At 37.6% G+C, this 19,517-nt stretch overlaps 2 protein-coding genes across 3 annotated transcripts; both read right to left on the bottom strand.

The window, feature by feature from the left end:
- Positions 1-435: 435 nt before the first annotated feature.
- LOC110885529 (zinc finger AN1 and C2H2 domain-containing stress-associated protein 16) lies at positions 436-3,631 on the bottom strand. 2 transcript variants are annotated; one of them, XM_022133227.2, is made up of 3 exons: positions 3,330-3,631; positions 1,348-2,161; positions 436-619 (listed from the first exon to the last, which is right to left on the bottom strand). In XM_022133227.2, exons 1-2 carry the CDS (start codon positions 3,426-3,428, stop codon positions 1,391-1,393), a joined length of 870 nt encoding a protein of 289 aa, XP_021988919.1. In that variant the 5' UTR covers positions 3,429-3,631; the 3' UTR covers positions 436-619; positions 1,348-1,390. The 2 variants fall into 2 exon arrangements, with proteins under 2 accessions (XP_021988919.1, XP_035834354.1); XM_035978461.1 differs by lacking the exon at positions 436-619 and having other exon boundaries at positions 1,308-2,161.
- A 3,739-nt stretch (positions 3,632-7,370) lies between these two features.
- Positions 7,371-9,583, bottom strand: LOC110885527 (40S ribosomal protein S2-4). The gene is made up of 2 exons (XM_022133226.2): positions 8,869-9,583; positions 7,371-7,679 (listed from the first exon to the last, which is right to left on the bottom strand). Exons 1-2 carry the CDS (start codon positions 9,520-9,522, stop codon positions 7,515-7,517), a joined length of 819 nt encoding a protein of 272 aa, XP_021988918.1. The 5' UTR covers positions 9,523-9,583; the 3' UTR covers positions 7,371-7,514.
- Between the last annotated feature and the right edge of the window lie 9,934 nt (positions 9,584-19,517).

The raw sequence follows: 19,517 nt of genomic DNA, 5'->3' as shown, positions 1-19,517 counted from the left end.
CAACATAGCGATGTCGCATAAGAGGCGTCAAACCATTACACATAAGCCTAATAGGGTACATACGATGCTATTAGACATTCTTTTTAAATGGATTTTCTTATTTTTAAATAAATTAAAATAGGTAAAGTTTGATTATTAGAAGAGGAAGAAGTTCAAGGGGATATATGAAATGCTCACATAAATTCATTATCTGATTTTGTAATGTTTTACAGCTTATCGTATTGTTATATACATACAAATAATAAAAGCTCATTAATCCTCTATTAAGATTGAAAATGTAGTTTAGTTAAAGTTTTGAGATTTTTTAAAATGATCCTGTTACTCAAGATTGTATTAATATATATATATATATATATATATATATATATATATATATATATATATATATATATCTACACAAACATGCATATACACAGAGAACAGACCACATCTTCATAACCAAAATCAAGAGCGTTACATATTTACATGTGGCCATATGTAAGAAAAAAAGGTCAACACAAAACACACCTCCAACTTAAGTCAAAACAGAACTGGGTCAAAAATAAGTCAACATGAAAATGTGACTTGTTTCATAAAAAAAAAGGTGTGTAATTGATCAGTCTAAAACATTTTCAAAAAAGGGTAAAGTTTTTTACAAATAATCTTAACATACTAAACATACAAATTGAAGGAAAACTCAAAAAGACAAGGTGGCATTTTTGTAATTATCAATAACTATCAAAGTTACTCTACAAATATACCTAAAAAAACCTAACCACTCCCCCCACCCCCAAAAAAAACCTAAACCCCCACCCCCCACCCCCCAAAAACCTAAAAAAAACCTACCCCCACCCCCCAAAAACCTAAAAAAACCTAACCCCCCCCCCCCCCACCCCCAAAAACCAAAAAAAAACCTAACCCCCCCCCCCCCCACCCCCAAAAACCTAAAAAAACCTACCCCCCACCCCCCCCACCCCCCACCCCCAAAAACCTAAAAAAAACCTAACCCCCCCCCCCCCCCACCCAAGCTAAATTGCTAAAAACTAAACCCCCCAAAAAACCTAAAAAAATATAAAAAAACACACAAATTATTTTATTTTATTTAACATTTTTTATTAAAAAATCGCTACTTTTAGTAGCAGCCAAAAAAAAAAAATTTTTTTTTTTTTTTTTTTTTTGCTAACGAAATGTAGCAATTTTTTAATAAAAAATGTTAAAAAAAATTTGTGTTTTTTTAGGTATTTTTGGTTGTAACTTTGATAGTTGGTGGTAATTACAAAAATGCCACCTTGTCTTTTTGGGTTTTCCTTCAATTTGTATGTTTAGTATGTTAAGATTATTTGTATTTGATCTTTTGCCTTCAAAAAATGTAGTGCATAACAATCAAACTTACATGAAACCCTCTAAGAGTCTAAGCTTTAAAAGTACCACGATGTTCTCTTTCGACATGCTCCACAAGCGAGACCGGGTCTCGAAACCCTTTGCTACATTTCGGGCACACATCTAACGTCGCTTTCATCACACCGTTCTTCTCATGAACTTTCTCCACGTGATCTATCAAATCTCCAATCTTAGAAAACTTCACATTACAAGTCGGACACACCTCCACTTGACCACCATTGCTCGTGCCTGTGCTCGTGCTCGTCCTGGTGGTCCCACCCTGACCACGGCTCGGACCACTCAGTTTCGCTATTCCAGCTTCAGCTGATGCCTTAACAGATGACGCCGCCTTGAAAAAATTTGTAGCCCATTTTGACGATGAAGAAGATGATGATGATATGGGCCCCGGTACATGGGTCCCACGTTTTGGTGGTGGGTCTTGTTTGACCCGCCAAAACGGGAAAGAAGGTTCGGGTTTTTTAGGACCAGGACAGCTGTGGTCGGGTCCAAACCTGTGTTTGAGGCAGTGATCAATGGTGCAGTCTCGACATTTGATTGTATTTGAGAATGTTAAGGTTTCTTTACAACCGCGAACAGGGCATTTCTTTTTGTTGGTGACTTTGGCGTAGTTTGATGGGTCACAATCTGTATTGACATGTGATTCCCATGTAATGTTCGGGTCTTGATCAGGGATTAGATGAACCCCCTTCGCGCAGAGTGGGCATACGACAACAGTGACATCGTTCTTACTGGCATTGGGACATTGATGTGTGCTGTAACCCCGATGTTCTAAACAAAAAACCTGCAGGAATGTTAGTAAGCTTTGAATTAGATTATTATACTCATGGCAAACATTAACGTAACTTCTTTAAGTAGATACATATTAAGGCTACTTAAACTCACACACTCGGGTATTACTTATCTCGAGCAAAGAAGTGTCAATTTCAACCCCTTTACCTACAAATGCGTCAATCTGAGACTTAAGGGAGTTCATGCTCCGGTTTTGACTACACATTACATATAAAAAAAATAAAAAAAATTAAACAACCCGCTTGATTTACATTACCATTTCCAAGTTTTAAACTGTCAGGCGAACGTTCGAAAGCCAAACCATATATATCTCAAACAGCCAAATTGTTTCAGTTGGTTACAACATGAAAACCCCTAATTTGAGGTATGTGTTTATCTCTAACAAGTTAAACTTGTTAAAAAAACACAAAAGTTCAGCAAATCTGCCCTTTTCAAGTGATATCATGGTTTAAAAAGGCTTTCTGAGGCCCGCCTCGAGGCTTACGCCTCGGGGCTGTGATATGGCTTCTTATCCTAACAAAAGTTGGTAAAAAATCCCCCCACTTGTGGCCTAGTGGTAGGAGCCTTGGGTTTCCAATTGAGACTCTAGTTTAATTCCCACTTGTGTCATATTGGGGTGGATATTGGGCAATGATGGTGACAAAGCCACCAAGGGGGGTTCGATCCTTAGCAGCACCCCGGTTTTCATCCGGCTCTTATCTCAGCGAGGCATCTCGTGTGGAGGCAGTACGGTTTCCGGGGGAACACCGTAACCAAGTCTGACCAACCCAGAGCGAGTCCAGTTAAGACAACGTAGTCTGGGCAGATTTTGACTAGGGCCGCTCTTTAGGCGGTGTGACATTGGATCTCTAAAAAAGAAAATCACCGTTCAAAAAAAAAGTTGGTAAAAAGATGTTGTATTTAGCCCTTTCTAAACCCTAAAATAAAGTCATGGCTTAGAATCCATATCAATAGACATGAATAAACCAAAAACATACATAAACCCTAATTTCAACTGTGTGTTTTATAAACCGTACAACTAAAGTTAATTGAAAAAAAAAACATATATGAAGCTAGAAATTATTTAATTTGAACAACAGAATCAAACGACTTATGAATCATCAAGCACCACATGAACTGAAATTCCGAGATATTAATTAAGAAAGAGTTGAGAAAAGAACCTTATTGCAAGAATCGCAGGTGAAGGGAAGAAAATCGATGAGCTTACAATCCCCGACGGAGCATTGTTTCCCCAAATTTGGGATTGCCGGCGTACCCATTAATTTAATTACTCCCTTCAACAGAACTTTGATTGGGTTTGTTTGAACAAGGTTTGGTATCAACTTGGAAGTCGTATCAACGACTGTTTCCTGACATTTTAGAATCAAGTTTGGAGGGTATTTGACTTTTAAACTCTATTGGATGATCTCCAATCTCCATACATACGGACATACGGTTAGAGGGGATTCTGCTTCAAAATCGAAAAAAAAATTTACTATGAAATCATACATCATACAATTTTAAAATTAAAAAAGACAATAAATAAAAAAAATTAAAACAAATACCTAATAGATTTGTGCTCTTCTTTTTTCATAGCTTAAATCCTTCCATCAGGTTGTCCACTTTTATTTTATGAAAAAAAAAAAAAAACCTTTTCGACTGCACAAACCATGATATTGTTCAAAAATTCCGAGCCCATTCGATTGCGTATAAAACAGGCACATTGCCGCCCCCATAATCAACATATAAATAGGCCTGTTTTATTATTATTTTGGGTCTTGGGCTAATGGACTAGCTTAATAGACTTTTAACAATTATGTTTGGGCTTGTAAAAAGAATTAGATTTACACTGTTATACTATCTTATCTTTATGGTTAGGGGTATCCTCGTATTTTTAGGGGTATTCTTTGTATAAAAACAAAAAAAGTAACACTGCGAATACGGTGTTGAGCCGTAGCCCGTGCTACGGCTGCTTATATTGTGGTTCCGCCTCTGGTTGAGTTGATCCATTAAAAAACTCAAAAGAGGTTTGGGTTTAAAGTCATTTGTTGAACGGTTAGATAATCATAGTAGATGATAACATCTGTGTTTACTTGTTTCAACCCGGTTTCAATCTGTGTCCCTTTTTCGGTTCTCAAAACGATTTTGATTGTGCTGATCTACATACGGTTACTACTTATATACTTTTTTTATTTTAATCTAACAACTTTAGCCAGAGATTTTCAAATTCACCAATTTAGATGTTAGAAAAACGGATTAACGTCATCCTATGTAGAATCGACACATTTTCCTCAATGAGCATAAAAGCGTACTCGCATGTGTGCAGGGGCGGACCTAAGGCAAGCCTTGGGTGGGTGGGCGTCCCCTTAAAATTTATTTATTTTTTGTTATTTTATAGGCAAAAATTTCCATCGCACCCCTTAAAAGTTTGGTTGAACCCTTCATTCACACCCTCAGAAAATAATTCTTGGGTCCATCACTGCATGTGCGGAGCTCAGACCACGAAGTGGACGTTGAATTGTGGCGTGGAGAGCGGTGTAGTGGGTGGGGCGACACAACCTTCACCAGCATGGAGCTTAAGGGGGTGATGGTGTGACATGTTGTGGTTGGTTGGTGGATTTTAGGTTCGTTTTGATTGGTTCTTGTTTACTTATTTTATAAAAATGCCACTTTCACGTCCCTCCCACCCCGTGCTTTTTTTACCACTCCCCCTTGTTGATATGGCTGTCACGTGACGCTTAATAGCCCTCTTCATTGCCCTCTCACTCCGTATGGTCTTAATGTGGACCAGGGGTGCCTCGGTCCCCTGTTTTTTCACTTTGTAATGTAAATTTTATCGAAAACTCTGAAAATTTTATATGTATTCTTCTCATCATCGCTCCAATTTATTTGTTCATTAAACATGACATCTCTACTTGGTATAATGCACTTTTTGTCGACAGGATTATAGCTTTTTGTAAACATGACATCCTTACTTGCTATGCCGCACTTCTTGTCAGGAAAATATAATCGATAAACTTTTAAGTTTGGATAATAACATATGAGGATGCAGTTATTGGATTTCGAGTCCAATTTCCTAAGTTGTGAATGTTTCAAGGAGTATGCCACGCAACCAAAAACCATGGAATCATCATTGAATGATGACCAAATGGGAAAAATCTTCATACTAGGGACTTCGGTTTTGCTACAAACATTCATGCAAAAAAGAAGCCGAATAAGTCATGAAGCAACATAAGAAAACGTGAAAATTGTTGATGATGGTTTATGATTAGCCGTTGGTACGTAGGTTAGCACGATTGGAACATGAAAAAAGAATCAGAAAGGAGGCAAACAACCAATCGAAGCTTAGTTTAGTGATGAAGATTTTGTCGACCATAACACACTCAACTTTTCGTGCATGTTTACCTTCTTACATTATTTTGTTTCATTTGCATATTGTCATCCATATGCCCCGCTTTTGGTGTGCACATATAATGTATATATGTGTGGCCCTTGGGAGACAAAGTGAAATTGCACTAATTTTAACGTTATTTTACTAATTTTGTGAAAATAATGTTAAAAGCGGCGGATAGTTAATCATACATCATGTGGAGGCGTTGAGCCAAAAGACAAAATGGTACATGCACTAATAGGCCTTTGTCTCGATTGTTAAGGGTTATGTACCTTATGTTCAAGGCTTGATGCAAAACTACTTTCGAGTCGGGGGTCTCACTGGAAGCAACCTCTATTTCTACGAGGTAGAGGTAAAATTGTCTACATCTTACCCTTTTTATACCCTACCTTAGTTTTGTCATTGGTTGGATTTACCGAGTAATGTCATCCAATTTCAAGAGAGATGATAGGTCAAAGATTAAGATTGAGAGATGAAGAAATTCCAGAAAAGACTTAGAAAGAGCATAATTTTAATCTATATCTTGTCTATTTTTTGTTTAAATATTATCCCTAATCTTCTAGTTATTTACAGATTTATATTATTGTTTGAATCATTGATCAAATGATCCAAGGTCCAAATGAGTTTTTCATGTTGTCAAAACATGCGAGTTATAGAGAGAGATAATGAACCAAGTATCATCATCCGCTACAAATAATTTTTAAAGCAAACGGAAAATAATTTGTTAGAAGTATAGACCTTATCTATGACAGCTAAACAAAAAAGTACAAACCATATCTACTTCAAAGCATGAATAATATCAACAGCTTATAAAATGCCACATGTAGGAAAAAAATATGGGCTACGTTTGATTTTTTTATTAAAAGCATGGGTCATAGCGAGCGGGATAAGAAAAGTGAACGGGTTAAGATGTCCCCAAGGGGACATCTCAACAGTGTTGAGAGTCAAGAACATGAAATGTGTGTGTAGTGTATCTATTCTAGAAAATCTAGAAATTGTTGTTAAAAAAAGTTGTGTGGGTTCAAACATGAGAGCAAATGTCAAATAGTCAATTACCCAAGTGAAAAGGAAACAAATGATGATTCTTAGTTTTTCATCTTTCCATTAGTTGCAATTTTATGGATTATTGATGTTACAAATTCATATAACCTCGCGAAATCTGTCAAGTGTTGCTGTATCAGCATGAAGACATTACACTTCCGAGGGCAGGAAACCTTCAAACAGAGCCGGTTAGCTCGTAACAGAGAGGCCTCTTATTTGTTGTTAAGTGGTCTGTTTATAAGATCAAATTATAACGGCCAATGTTAGGCCCCTTTTCTGAGATGACCTTTCATTGGATAATCCAATCAAAAGGTGAAATCATAGTCAGGCCAGAGATTTTATCCGGTTGATCGTTTAGGGTTGCTTCGGATCTGTTGCTTTTTAACTAGAGTCACTTCTGGGCTCGGTTAGATCCGGTACAATCACTGCTACCCTGGGTTTACTCACTTTAAATTGGATTTACTTATGCACCAATCCAAGGTGCAGATACATCAAATTCTTGTTCAAGGATTCTAAATCTAAAAGGTTTAATACTTGCATCTTGGAATAAAATAAGAAATCTTTGGGTTTTGACGACAGGTTACGTGTTAAAACTGTTATGCCCCTAACCAAATGTGACTGGGTTTTAAAGCGGCCATTTCGACCGATGTCCATACTTGTCGCATTCATTCTAAACAAACCAAGATGACAAACTTTTAAGCAACCCCTACTAGCACAAACTCCGACACATTACCAATTTACCATGCCCGACCAAGACGTTTGTCTTGCCAGGTCTATGTAGAACTTAACAAGATAAAATCTAATAAACTTGGCATTGCAAAATCCAAATAAAGTAATGCTCATAGAAAATAATAACAAAAAATAAGCCAGTATCCTGTAACAAAACATATGCTAAAATCAAAACATACTCACCAACCAAAATTCTAGAAAATTCTCAAGCAGGAATATCAGCAACATCTTCAACATAGGTTATTGCCTTTGTAGTTGGTTTTGCCAGCAAATCAGTGTACTCTTGGAAAGGGGATCTTGAGAACCTTGTCTCTTTCCAGAAATCAGGAGTCAGAAAACCATAAGTCTTGAGCAGACAGTCAAAAGTCGCCTGCAAATAACAAAGTATCATTTTAGCAACAAAACAATACATAGTAAAATGATGTATCATGTTGCAAAACTGTTGAAAATTTTACAAAACAACAACGCAAAAGGTTCTAAATACAAACCTTACAATAGAAAACTGGCAATCGAAATATGGAAAATTAGCTAACACAGAAATGAAATATTGAGACAATGCTAAATAAACACAATGGTTTGCTATTAATCTATTATAAACAAAGCAACATAGTTTAAAACAAAAGAAGCATAAAACATATGTAGAAATCTAACACTTGTAAAACCTTTAACACCTAGAGCAATAACAGGTCTAGAAAAGCTTTGCTAATAGATAAAAAAAACTCGATTTCCAAGTTTAATAACTTCTACCCCAAAAAAATCATAACAAAAATCACATAAATGAATGTATGTACCAAAACTAAAATTAAAATCAAAAGATAATAGACCAACGCAAGCAAAGATCCTTACGTTCATCTAGCAAAATCAATTCTTGGCAGATATTTTACAATAGACACCATACATTTGTTCAAACAGATGAAGTCTAGGCCAAGGTTTAAAAAACGGAAACGAGTTTCGAGGCGTTTTCCCTTCGCCTCACGAGGCGTGAGCCAGAGGCAAACCGAGGCGTAAGCCCGAGGCAGAATTAAAAAATAAATATTAAAATTATATATCTTATAAAAATAATAATACCAACTAAATTCATCATCAAATTCAACAAAAACACACGCTTGAAATTGACACAAAAAGTCAAAAACATCAAAAACAAATATCAGAAACCCCTGAGGCGCGCCTCAGAATCGTTTTTCGGGCGTTTTGCCTTGAGGCACGCCTCAAAGCGCACACCTCAGCCGTTTTTTAAAACAATGAGTCTAGGTTATTAATGCCTCAAACCCATACATAAAAACATTTCAATAAATTGTATAGATATGAAATAATTTTGCTTTTTTTCCTTCACAATCAAAATCACATTTACCAGCGTTGTATACATCAATACAAAGTAATCAAACTTATAAGCAATGCAATATGACTAAAAATATGTTACATTTTAATAAAATCATCTATAAACAATTAACCTAAAAAGCAAGCATTAGATATATCAACATCTAAACCATATTACCATATAAAATTATAAAAAACCACATAAAATTCGAATAGCCAACCAAAAAAACATAACAACAAACCTTGACAAAGTTCCCAAGAGTCTTAGTAGACCCCCTGGACGATGTAAAGACATCATCAATCCCAGCAAACTGCAACACCTTCTTCGGCACTCTGGCAGCCACAATCCCGGCCCCACGAGGCGCCGGAACCAACCTAACCGTAACCGACCCACACTTTCCCGTCACCTTAGTCGGCACCGTATGGACCTTCCCAATTTTATTCCCCCAATACCCTCTCCTCACTGGAATCACCGACAACTTCGCCAGAATAATCGCACCCCTAATCGCAGTCGCAACCTCCTTCGAACACTTCACCCCCAGACCCACGTGCCCGTTACCATCACCCACCACCACAAACGCCTTGAACCGGGTTCGTTGACCGGCCCGGGTTTGTTTCTGAACCGGCATGATTTTCATGACCTCGTCTTTGAGGCCTGGGAGGATTTGGTCGATGATTTGGTACTCTTTGATTGGGAGAGAATGGAGGTAGACCTCTTCAAGTTTTGTGATCCTTCCATCCTTAACCAATCGACCCAGTTTGGTAACTGGTACCCATTTTTCTTCTTCGGTGTCACGGCGCCCGCGACGGCGGCCTCTGCCGCGGTCGCCACCACGGCCTCCTCTGCCGCCGAATCCTCTGCTGAATCCGCCGCGTTCTCCTCCTCTTTCTGCCATGGCTGCTGTTGTTAAGGCTAGGGTTAGTGTGTGTGAATTGAACTGCAGTTACGAAACCCTAATTGGAGATGTGGAGATTTATATGTTTGTTAGGGGAAAAGGATAGTGGGTTGATGGGCTTAATAAATTTGGGCTGGGTTATGGTTGGACTCGTTGAGCATTTATGAATCCATTTGTGTTTATTTAAAGTTGTAGGAAGATCCCAATTTACCCATGGCAAAAAAGAAAACCTGGTTTCGGACCTGACCAGGAACCCGTTTTTACCCTACTCGATTCGTAGGTACAAACTAGTTTTAGATCCGGGTTTAGAAAAAGGAATCGACTTAGAAGCACCGGAACCAGTTCCACCCCTACCTGGTCAAAACTCGGACTCGAACCGGCCAAAACCCAAAAAAAAACTTGGTCAAACTGGTTGTAAACCAATCAAAAACCTGAACGTACCTAGAATTTGTTGTTGACCAAACCTGGACCTAGTTTCTACCTGGTTCTGATTCTAAAAAAAGATTTTGTGCACCCCTAAGTGGTTGTGTTTTGTCTTTTTAAGACTTTTTAGTTGCCATAGCCCATAGGTCTAAAGATTCAAGCTCATGGTACACCATTATGTTTATATTTACTAATAATGTTTCTATATGATTACATACGGGTCAAGTTATTCTACAAAGGCTCCTAATTGTAAGAAGTGTAAGAAGGATTTATAGAGTGACAAGTGTCCAATAACCTAAAATTAAACCCACTACATCACTACCCAAAACCTAAACACCCACCCCCACCCCACCACCACCCAAAAACCTAACCCCCCACCCCCCCCCCCCCCAACCCAAAAACCTACCCCCCTCCCTGCAAAAAAAAAAAAAAAAAAAAAAAAAAACAAAAACTATACCTCACCAAAAAAAGCCCCAAAAAAACTAAACCCCCCCACCCCCCCCCCACCCCACCGCCCAAAAACCTGAAAAAAAAAACTAACCATCCCCCCCCAAAAAAAAAAAAAACAAAACTAAAAAAAGCTAAACACCCACCCCCACCTAAAAACCTAAACCCCCACCCCCTCGGCCAAAAAAAAAAAAAAAAAAAAAAAAAAAAAAAAAAAAAAAAAATTGGGTGGGTGATGGGGGAGAGGGTTTGTGAGGGTGGGGGCTTAGGTTTTTGAGTGGTGGTGGATGTTTAAGTTTTTTTTTTTTTTTTTTTTTGTAGTGGGTTATTTTAGGAGCCTTTGTATCCTTCTTACAATTAGGATCCTTTGTATTTGATCCTAATCCGATTACATGTATTTTCAAAACTTTTAAAGAGAAGATAACAAAACTAGTGTTTGTTATAAATGATACGCTTTACATTTATGGGGTAAAGTTCTTGTACAAATAATCTTAACATACTAAACATACAAATTGAAGGAAAACTAAAAAAGACAAGGTGACATTTTTGTAATTATCAATAACTATCAAAGTTACTCTACAAATATACCTAAAAAAACCTAACCACTCCCCCCACCCCCAAAAAAAACCTAAACCCCCCACCCTCAAAAACCTAAAAAAAACCTAACCCCCCCCCACCCAAGCTAAAATGCTAAAAACTAAACCCCCCAAAAAACCTAAAAAAATCTAAAAAAATAAAAAAAAAACACACAAATTATTTTATTTTATTTTTTTAACATTTTTTATTAAAAAATCGCTACTTTTAGTAGCAGCCAAAAAAAAAATTTTTTTTTTTTTGCTAACGAAATGTAGCGATTTTTTAATAAAAAATGTTAAAAAAAAAATTTGTGTTTTTTTAGGTATTTTTGGTTGTAACTTTGATAGTTGGTGGTAATTACAAAAATGTCACCTTGTCTTTTTGGGTTTTCCTTCAATTTGTATGTTTAGTATGTTAAGATTATTTGTATTTGATCTTTTGCCTACGTTTATGTAATACTTTATTTGATATACTTAGGGGTTACGTGAATACATGCTAATGTATTCACTTTAAGTTGTGTAAAGCTCTTTATTTCATCAAATGCAATTTTAAGTTTCATTGTATGTTGCACTACCATCAGTATCACCTTTTTATCATGTAGTGTTAGTAAACCTTTTTATCATGTAGTGTAAGTAAACGTACGTTTTCATCATGAAATTCAATTCGAACGTGAATGTGTGTGTATGTCTTGTAATTTTCACCATTGTATGTTGCACTACTAGGGCGGACCTATGGCAGCCCCAAGAGGGGCGGCCGCACCCCTTGAAAAATTGAAAAGTAGTGTTATATTCGACGTCAAATCCGGATCGCCCCCTATGAAATTTTGTAATCGCACCCCATGAACTTTCAAAACTGGCCCCTTAAAAAGAGAAGATTGAAGTATTAAGTTGGAATGATCGTATTTTTGTTTTGGTGGTCTCTGTAAAATGTAGCGGCTGCAATGGCAGGACTGCTAATTGTGTGTTATAGAAAGAAGAAGCCAAAACATGGGCTAACCTAATATGCTATTATTAATTTATGAAGCAGGGCTTCTTTTTTACATTATTAGCCCAATATAAACCTCTTTTAATTTGTATATAACGCCCTCTTGTTTTATCAAGAGGGAAGCTATTGCTCCTTTTTTAGTTCAAAAAAAGTTTTTATTATACAGTACGATTCATTTGTATTATCTATTTACTTCATAATATAAACCTCTTTTAATTTGTAAGTTTTTATTGATTGTATAATCAATCATATATTAGTTTAGTGTCCTTATCAATTTAATAGATTAGGATTATTACTACCATATCTATAATGCACATCATTTGTATTGTATTGTATGAGTAGTTAATGTGGAAACATTGAATGCTTATGAGTTATAATCAAGTCCAATACAATTATGTGAAATTCATGTTAAATTGTGATATGTTATTAAGTTATTGAGCTGGGATGAGAATTTAGGCGATAATCAGGTTCGTCGTATTAAAAAAAAAACTTGCTTAGTAATGTCTTTATAGAGGATTTTATAGCTAGGTTTTATAAAATAAAAAACCGTAGATAACAACTTAGACATATTTTATTTTTATTATAGATTTTTAATGATGTTTGACATATTTTTGTTAATTAAATGAAATTTGGTTTGATTGTCTTTTTTATATGAAGTGGCTCGACCCAACCCGAATTGGACATAAAAAATTATCATATAACAATACACAAACAATTACTAATAGAATCCGCCCCCATGAAAAAAAATTCTAGGTCTGCCACTAACTATCGGTATTACCTTTTTGTCATGCAGTGTAAGTAAACACACATTTTAATAAGGGTAAATTACAATTTTCGTTCTTTATGTTTGTATCGGATTGCAATAAATGCCATTTAACTTCAATAATTACAGTCACACTCCTTTTTTTTTTTTAACTCATTACACTCTATGTACTTTAGCACCAACCAACCAAGTTAAAATTTTCAGTCAAATCTATTCACTTAAGGGTATTCTAGTCATATCACGCTTTTATTTCAAATGTTTCTTAATAAATAAAACAAAAAAAAATAACATTTTATTATTCTTTTTGGGATTTTTTCCGCTGCAACATAAACTGTGTTTTGAACAATTAAAACTTGATCGTTAATCATGTTTTTTGTGATGTTTTTATAATTTTAAATGTTTGGTTCAACATGATTAGTGGCTAGATCCTGGTCAGTCGTACGCCTCATGGTAAAACTTCGCATGTGAAATTTGAGGGTGTGACACTGCATTTGTTGGAGGAGGCTTAGAGTTTTGTACCAAGATCTTCGTCATGTCTTTTATCTCAGTCACATAAGATTCTATCTTAGACACTCCATCTATCAATTCTTTGTATCTTAATTCATCACCTAAGATAATAGGATCATCTGAATTCCCACCAGAGGTGGTTGTACCCGGTTTTGAACCAGGTGCCCCTTTTTCTTGGTATTGGGGACTTCCAACTGTTATAGAGTGTACAATTCTAGATTCAACAGTTGTTTCCTTCAATGAGGACTTAGGTATGTAACTATTGTCTAACTGTGAAACTATTATTTCTACAGTTGCAGTAGCTGCCTCACTTGAAAAATCTTCAAGTGTCCATTGAGACACAAGAGATATCACCTCCTCTGCTTGTGGGCTAACAATGATTCCTAAACTTGCCTTAGTCACTTGATGGGGTAAACTCTCTATGATTTGTTGTTAAGAGGAACTAGGTTTGTGCAAGACAGTTTTATCAATTGCATTAAGCAATGGTTGTATGGTAGATAGTACAAGTGTGGTGGGTGGTGGTGGTGTATGAAGAGAATCAGCCCTTGGAGAGGGGCTTCAGAAGAAATGCTCAATTGAGTCATCTCTCTCTTGATGTGGGTCCCCTGTGGTTTCAACACAATCCTTTTGTGATGATATGTTAGGAGTTTGGATGGGTTGAGATGTTTACATCTGTTGTGAGGAAGTAACAACAGATGTTTGTTGCTTTTCTGATACAGCTAGTTCCTTTGGCACCTCATCCTTCAGAGTTACCATTTTCATATGTGTGCTGTTAATTTGTTGAGTCCGATTATTAAAACTTGTTGAAACATATTTAATACACTTTTCACACCATCAAAGGAATATTTGAAATTTAATCAGACAGTGATTTCGCTGAGACATGATGGAAATATATATTTAATACACTTTTCATACCATCAAAGAAGCAAGATATTGTGGCACAATCTTTTACAGAAGCTAAATATGTGACAATGGCCTCTTGTGCTTGTCAAGTTTTGTGGTTTAAGAAGGTTCTTGAGGAATTTGATTTGAAGGTGCACAGTAGCATGTCCATTAAGAGTGAATACTTTGACAATCAAGCTCTCTAAAATTCATGTCTTTCATGGTCATTGCAAACATAGCGGAGTTCAGTTTCATTTCTTAAGAGATTTGGTTAGAATGGAATCGATGATGATAACGGGGGTAGCTCAAGCCTTAATAAAATGACTAAGAACAAATAATAGCTTGAAGGGTTAAAATGTTAAAAGGTTTAAAACTCGGGAACTAAAGTGAACATCAAAAAGAACGTGAACAGTAATCAGTCACTTCACTGATTGCTTAAACAACTCTCCCACACCCGCAAAAGCAAAGCATGTGCACAGGGAGTCCTCTTTTATCCGTAGGTCCAAATGCTTCAACCCCTAAAAGGGTAAGTCCCTCACTACAAGCCAGGTTTACTAGTCAAAGGTTTCTCCTTTGAGAAACCTCCTTCCCTATAAGAAGCATACCATGACAAGCATGCCAAACATTCTGGAATTAGCAGAACTCATCTTTACTCTCTGATTCATCTTCTCCCTCTCGAGAACTAGCTTCAAGCTTGTCTCTCTTCTTCACTTCAAATAATCAAACTTCCCTCATAATCACATTCTGGGCTGATCCCACATTAGCTTGGAATTCAAGGTGAACAACAATAATACTAGTGTCTTGCAAACGTGGGGGGACCCCACGGCCTGCGTTAGGCAAACTTCAACCCTTGAAGCCTTCTGCCTAACCAGTCTGATCACTACTTCAGGTCTCATTCTCGTTGTAACAACAAGTTGGCGCCCACTGTGGGGTTACGTCAGTCATTTCTCTCAAAATTAGACCACTAGTGTAGCTCCATTCTTCCTGAAATCATCATGTGTGAAGGAGAATCTCCGGGAGAGGTAAACCAAGTCCCACGTGCCTCTACCCCCAGCACTAGCCAAACTCATGTGGCTATACTGTCACGACCCCCGACTCGGTTTTAGCCGTTTCAGGAGCCGCGGGACAGAAAACCTGTGGTATTGTTTATTTTGGCAGCGGAAAGTTTAACAGGATCTTTTAAAACTGAAAATGCCCAATTATTATATTTCACATTTTGGGACAAACACCATAATTTACATCAAGGGAAATTTCACTAGGAAATTCCTGTTTTACAAAAACATGTTTATTTATTTTATTTACTGAGCCACATTCTTCAAGCTGGTGTGCTACGCGACACCTTTCCTAGTTCACAGTAAATCACCTGAAACATGTTTAAGAAGATTTTATCAGCGGGGAAATACTGGCGAGTCACTCAAGTTTATAAAATGACCCAGGTGTTACAGATTACAGCATAAGAGCTATTACAATGGCCACTATCTTATAATTATCTGGCCCCGTGTCACACCCTGGTGACGATGGTCATACCACCATTGGGTCCTTTTTACCCAATAGTGATGATTATCACTGTTAAAAGTGAGAAACAATAGTAATGTGCACAATACCCCACTTGCAAGTAAATTTAAGATAACCAAGACTTAATCCCTGTAACATATAACTGGAAAACATTTAGGTAATTGTAAAATACTTTTGACAAAAGAGAATGAATCACATTGCAAGTTTAACTGGACAGAACCTTGCCTACTGATTTAGTCTCGTAACCTAGGTAAATAACAATGCACACGAAACTAGGTCAGTAACTTAATATAACATTTACGATAAGCTCCCGAAATCAAAACCCTCACGGCGAATGACAAAGTATAGCCCGAATTCGGGCAGCACTTAAACATCCATCGGATCAGTTTCAATCGATCGGACATTGTATCGTAGCAGTGATCGAGTTATTACCCTGTTGTCGCAGCAGAGATTCGTGCTTGTGTGTGTTTTTGAACGAAACAACGAATATCTCAACATACGAAATGAATTTTTACGTCGAAACACAACAGCCATGCAAGTGCCAAACTCCTGAGCTTTATACTGAATTTTGGCCCCTCTCGCGTGGCGCGCCAGACCCACCTGGTCCTGGCGCGACGGCTGCCCTTTTAGAATAGGGTAGCCTCGTGTCCAACATAGCCCAGGTGAGTCAACAACAAACGAAATTCGTGTTTTACATACGGTTTTAAGTATAATTATCAATTAGGGGATACCCCCTTGAGTTTTAGGGGGCCCTGAACCTAGTTTCGATTGTTCTGAAAAATTATGGGTCATGCCATACTACTTGGGGGGTCTCAATTAGGGTTCCTAATGGACCTTATTAAAATAAGAAATAGTAACTTTGGCAAGAGTTATTACATCCTCCCCACCTTATTTAAAATCTCTTCCTCGAGATTTATTGAAATAGTTAAGGATATTTTTGCTTCATTTCTGATTCCAGTTCCCACGTGTACTTAGGTCCTCTTTTTGAATCCCACTTAACCTTTACCAGCACCAATCTCTTGTGCTTGAGAAACTTGACCTTTTTGTCTTCTATTTGGAGTGGTTTCTCAACAAATTTCAACTTTTTGTTTACCTCTTTGTCTTGAAGAGGTACTACCAGGGACTCGTCAGATAAACATTTCTTGAGATTGGATACATGAAACACATCATGTACCCCAGCTAGCTCTTCTGGTAGTTGTAAGCGATAGGCAACTGGTCCTATTCGCTGGATTACTGGGAATGGTCCTATGTACCTTGGACTTAGCTTTCCTTTCTTTTCTTACCGAACCGAACTACTCTTTTCCAAGGAGAAACTTTTAAAAGTACCTTATCTCCGATTTGGAATTCTAATGGCTTGCGTAGATTATCTGCATAACTCTTTTGGTGATCTCGAGGCGTTTTCAGTCTTTCCTTGATTTGAGTTATCTTGTCGGTGGTTTCTTGTACAATTTCGGGTCCTGATAATTGATTTTCTCCTATTTCTGCCCAGCAAACGGGAGTTCTACACCTTCGTCCATACAGTGCTTCGAATGGGGCAGCTTCAATGCTTGCATGATAACTATTGTTATAGGAGAATTCAATTAAGGGTAGGTGGTTATCCCAATTTCCACCAAAATCTATCACACATGCCCTGAGCATGTTTTCCAGGGTTTGGATCGTCCTTTCACTTTGTCCGTCTGTTTGGGGATGGTGTAAAACCCGTATGGATCTTTCAACGATATCAAAGAACAACTTGTGTAAGTGCGGAAATCAAACACAAGTGGATTCAAGAAATATAAAGCACTCGAAAGAAATAATAAACAAACAAACCAGTTTATCTTGCATTCAAAGCTTGAACATTGACTGATACAAGACAACTTCACAGGTCTCGAATGGCCTCCTAAGCATATCAACTGATCAACCTCAACCTAAAGGTTGAGGTTTACTTAAATACTAAACATGTGGGTAAATAACCTAGGCCCATTAGAAACCATCTAGCAAAACCCAACCCATACATATCGACCCAAAACATAAAGTAAACATTTACTAAAACAACCCTTGAACTATGCACTCCTCTATGTATAAACCTTCAGGTTCCAACAATCTCACCCTAGGTTTATGCATAGAGGTTCTTCCGACTTCAACTATCACGATCACCACCCAAATGATCTTTGAGACCACCAAACCCTTTTGTGCGAATATGAATAGCTGAAGCAACAGCAGCAGTCCATCCTTTGGCAACTTCTTCATATTTTTCAGTTGCTCTAATTTGGTTGTGAGCTAACACTTCCAAATCTTCATAAGCAAGATTCAGCAAGTCAACTTGATCCACCAAACGAAAGCTTACATCATCATCACAAACAATCACTGCTTGCCCAAGACGCTCATTATAAGCCCAAAAATGCAAGGTCTTTAAAGCACCTTTTGGAATCTTTTTCACCAAAGGAATCATCTTTTCTTTGTCAGTTGCTGGCCAGTGCACAATCTTCATTCGCTTGTTAGTGTAGGGATCCCTGATGCCTTTAGCTGGCTTAACAATAGACTCTGCAGTGTGCATCGACGGAAAGTTACGAAGAACTTCCCTCTGCAATCTCTCGAAAAACAAATATCCACGACCTCCAGGTTTATCATCCACATAAGGTGACTTAGACAAGTTTATCAAATCAACCTTTGTGAAAGTCTAAAACTGAGCTGGATTTTTGTACCACTCGACAGGTCCAACCTTTCTCTTTATCCACCATCTTCGGCGATCATGATCAAATCCCCAGCTAACCACACCAGATCGATTTCCAACTTTATCATAGAGAGTTTCACCAACATACATTAAATGGTGAGTTGCTTGAGCATCATCATCATCTGGATTAAGAATCTTGTTCTTCAAAATCACAAACTCCCTTTTCTTTTTGATTCTTTCAGCCTTTTCTTTGTCTGCAACTGGATCAGTAACTCTTTTGAAGTATTGTGTAAGGACTGCCAAAAATGTCCCTAAACGACCCGTAAGTGAAAACCAGGACCCCTGAAAACTTAACGTACATGAAAAACCAAGAAAACAAGAAATTTGACCTTCAGGTGGGCCGCGTAAGGGTTGAGCATGGCCTTACGCGGGCCGCGTCAACTTAAGGTTGACCAGATAAGCATTACCGGACCACGTGTTGACCAACTGGCGAACCTACTCGTGACACATATGCCCTACACGTAGACTAGGTGGCCACGGGGCCGCGTAAGAGTTTTGTATGGGTTTACGCGGGCCGCGTAAAACCCAAATTCAGACTATAAATAGCCTGTGCATGGGGCTTTCGTTCTGTGTCGAAAATTTTCAATCAAAACGAAGATACACTGCTCAAAACTATAATTTTCATTAGGGAGACGCTGCTACGATACCGTGTATTAACTCGATCACTGCTATGATTCAATGTCTGATCGATTTAAACCAATCCGATGGATGTTTAAGTGCTGCCCACATTAGGGCTATACCTTGTCATTCGTCGTGAATTCGATGGATGTTAAGGGTTGCACTTTGTCATTTGTCGTGAGGGTTTAATCTCGTGAGTTATCGTAAATGCTGTATTAGTTACTGACCTAGTTCGTGTGCATTGTTGTTTAAATTAGGTTATCAGGCTTATCAGTAGGCTAAACTCTGCCCGTTTAAACTTGCAATGTGAGTCATTCTCTTTTTATCAACATTGTTTTACAATACTCCAAACTATTTTTCAAAGTTATAATTACAGGGATTAAGTCGTGGTTATCTTGAATCACTGGCTAGTGGGGTATTGTGCACATTACTAATTTCTCACGGTTAGGCTAATAAATCCTAACAGTGATAATCATCACTACTTGGGCGACAGGACCCAATAGTGGTATGACCATCGTCACCATGAGGTGACACGGCGCCAGATAAAAATAAGATAGAAGCCATTGT

Source organism: Helianthus annuus, chromosome 10, assembly GCF_002127325.2.
Source record: "Helianthus annuus cultivar XRQ/B chromosome 10, HanXRQr2.0-SUNRISE, whole genome shotgun sequence".
In the NCBI taxonomy this organism is placed as follows: domain Eukaryota; kingdom Viridiplantae; phylum Streptophyta; class Magnoliopsida; order Asterales; family Asteraceae; genus Helianthus; species Helianthus annuus.
The sequence above is the reverse complement of the archived record's forward strand: the minus strand, read 5'-3'. Positions and strand labels throughout refer to the sequence as shown.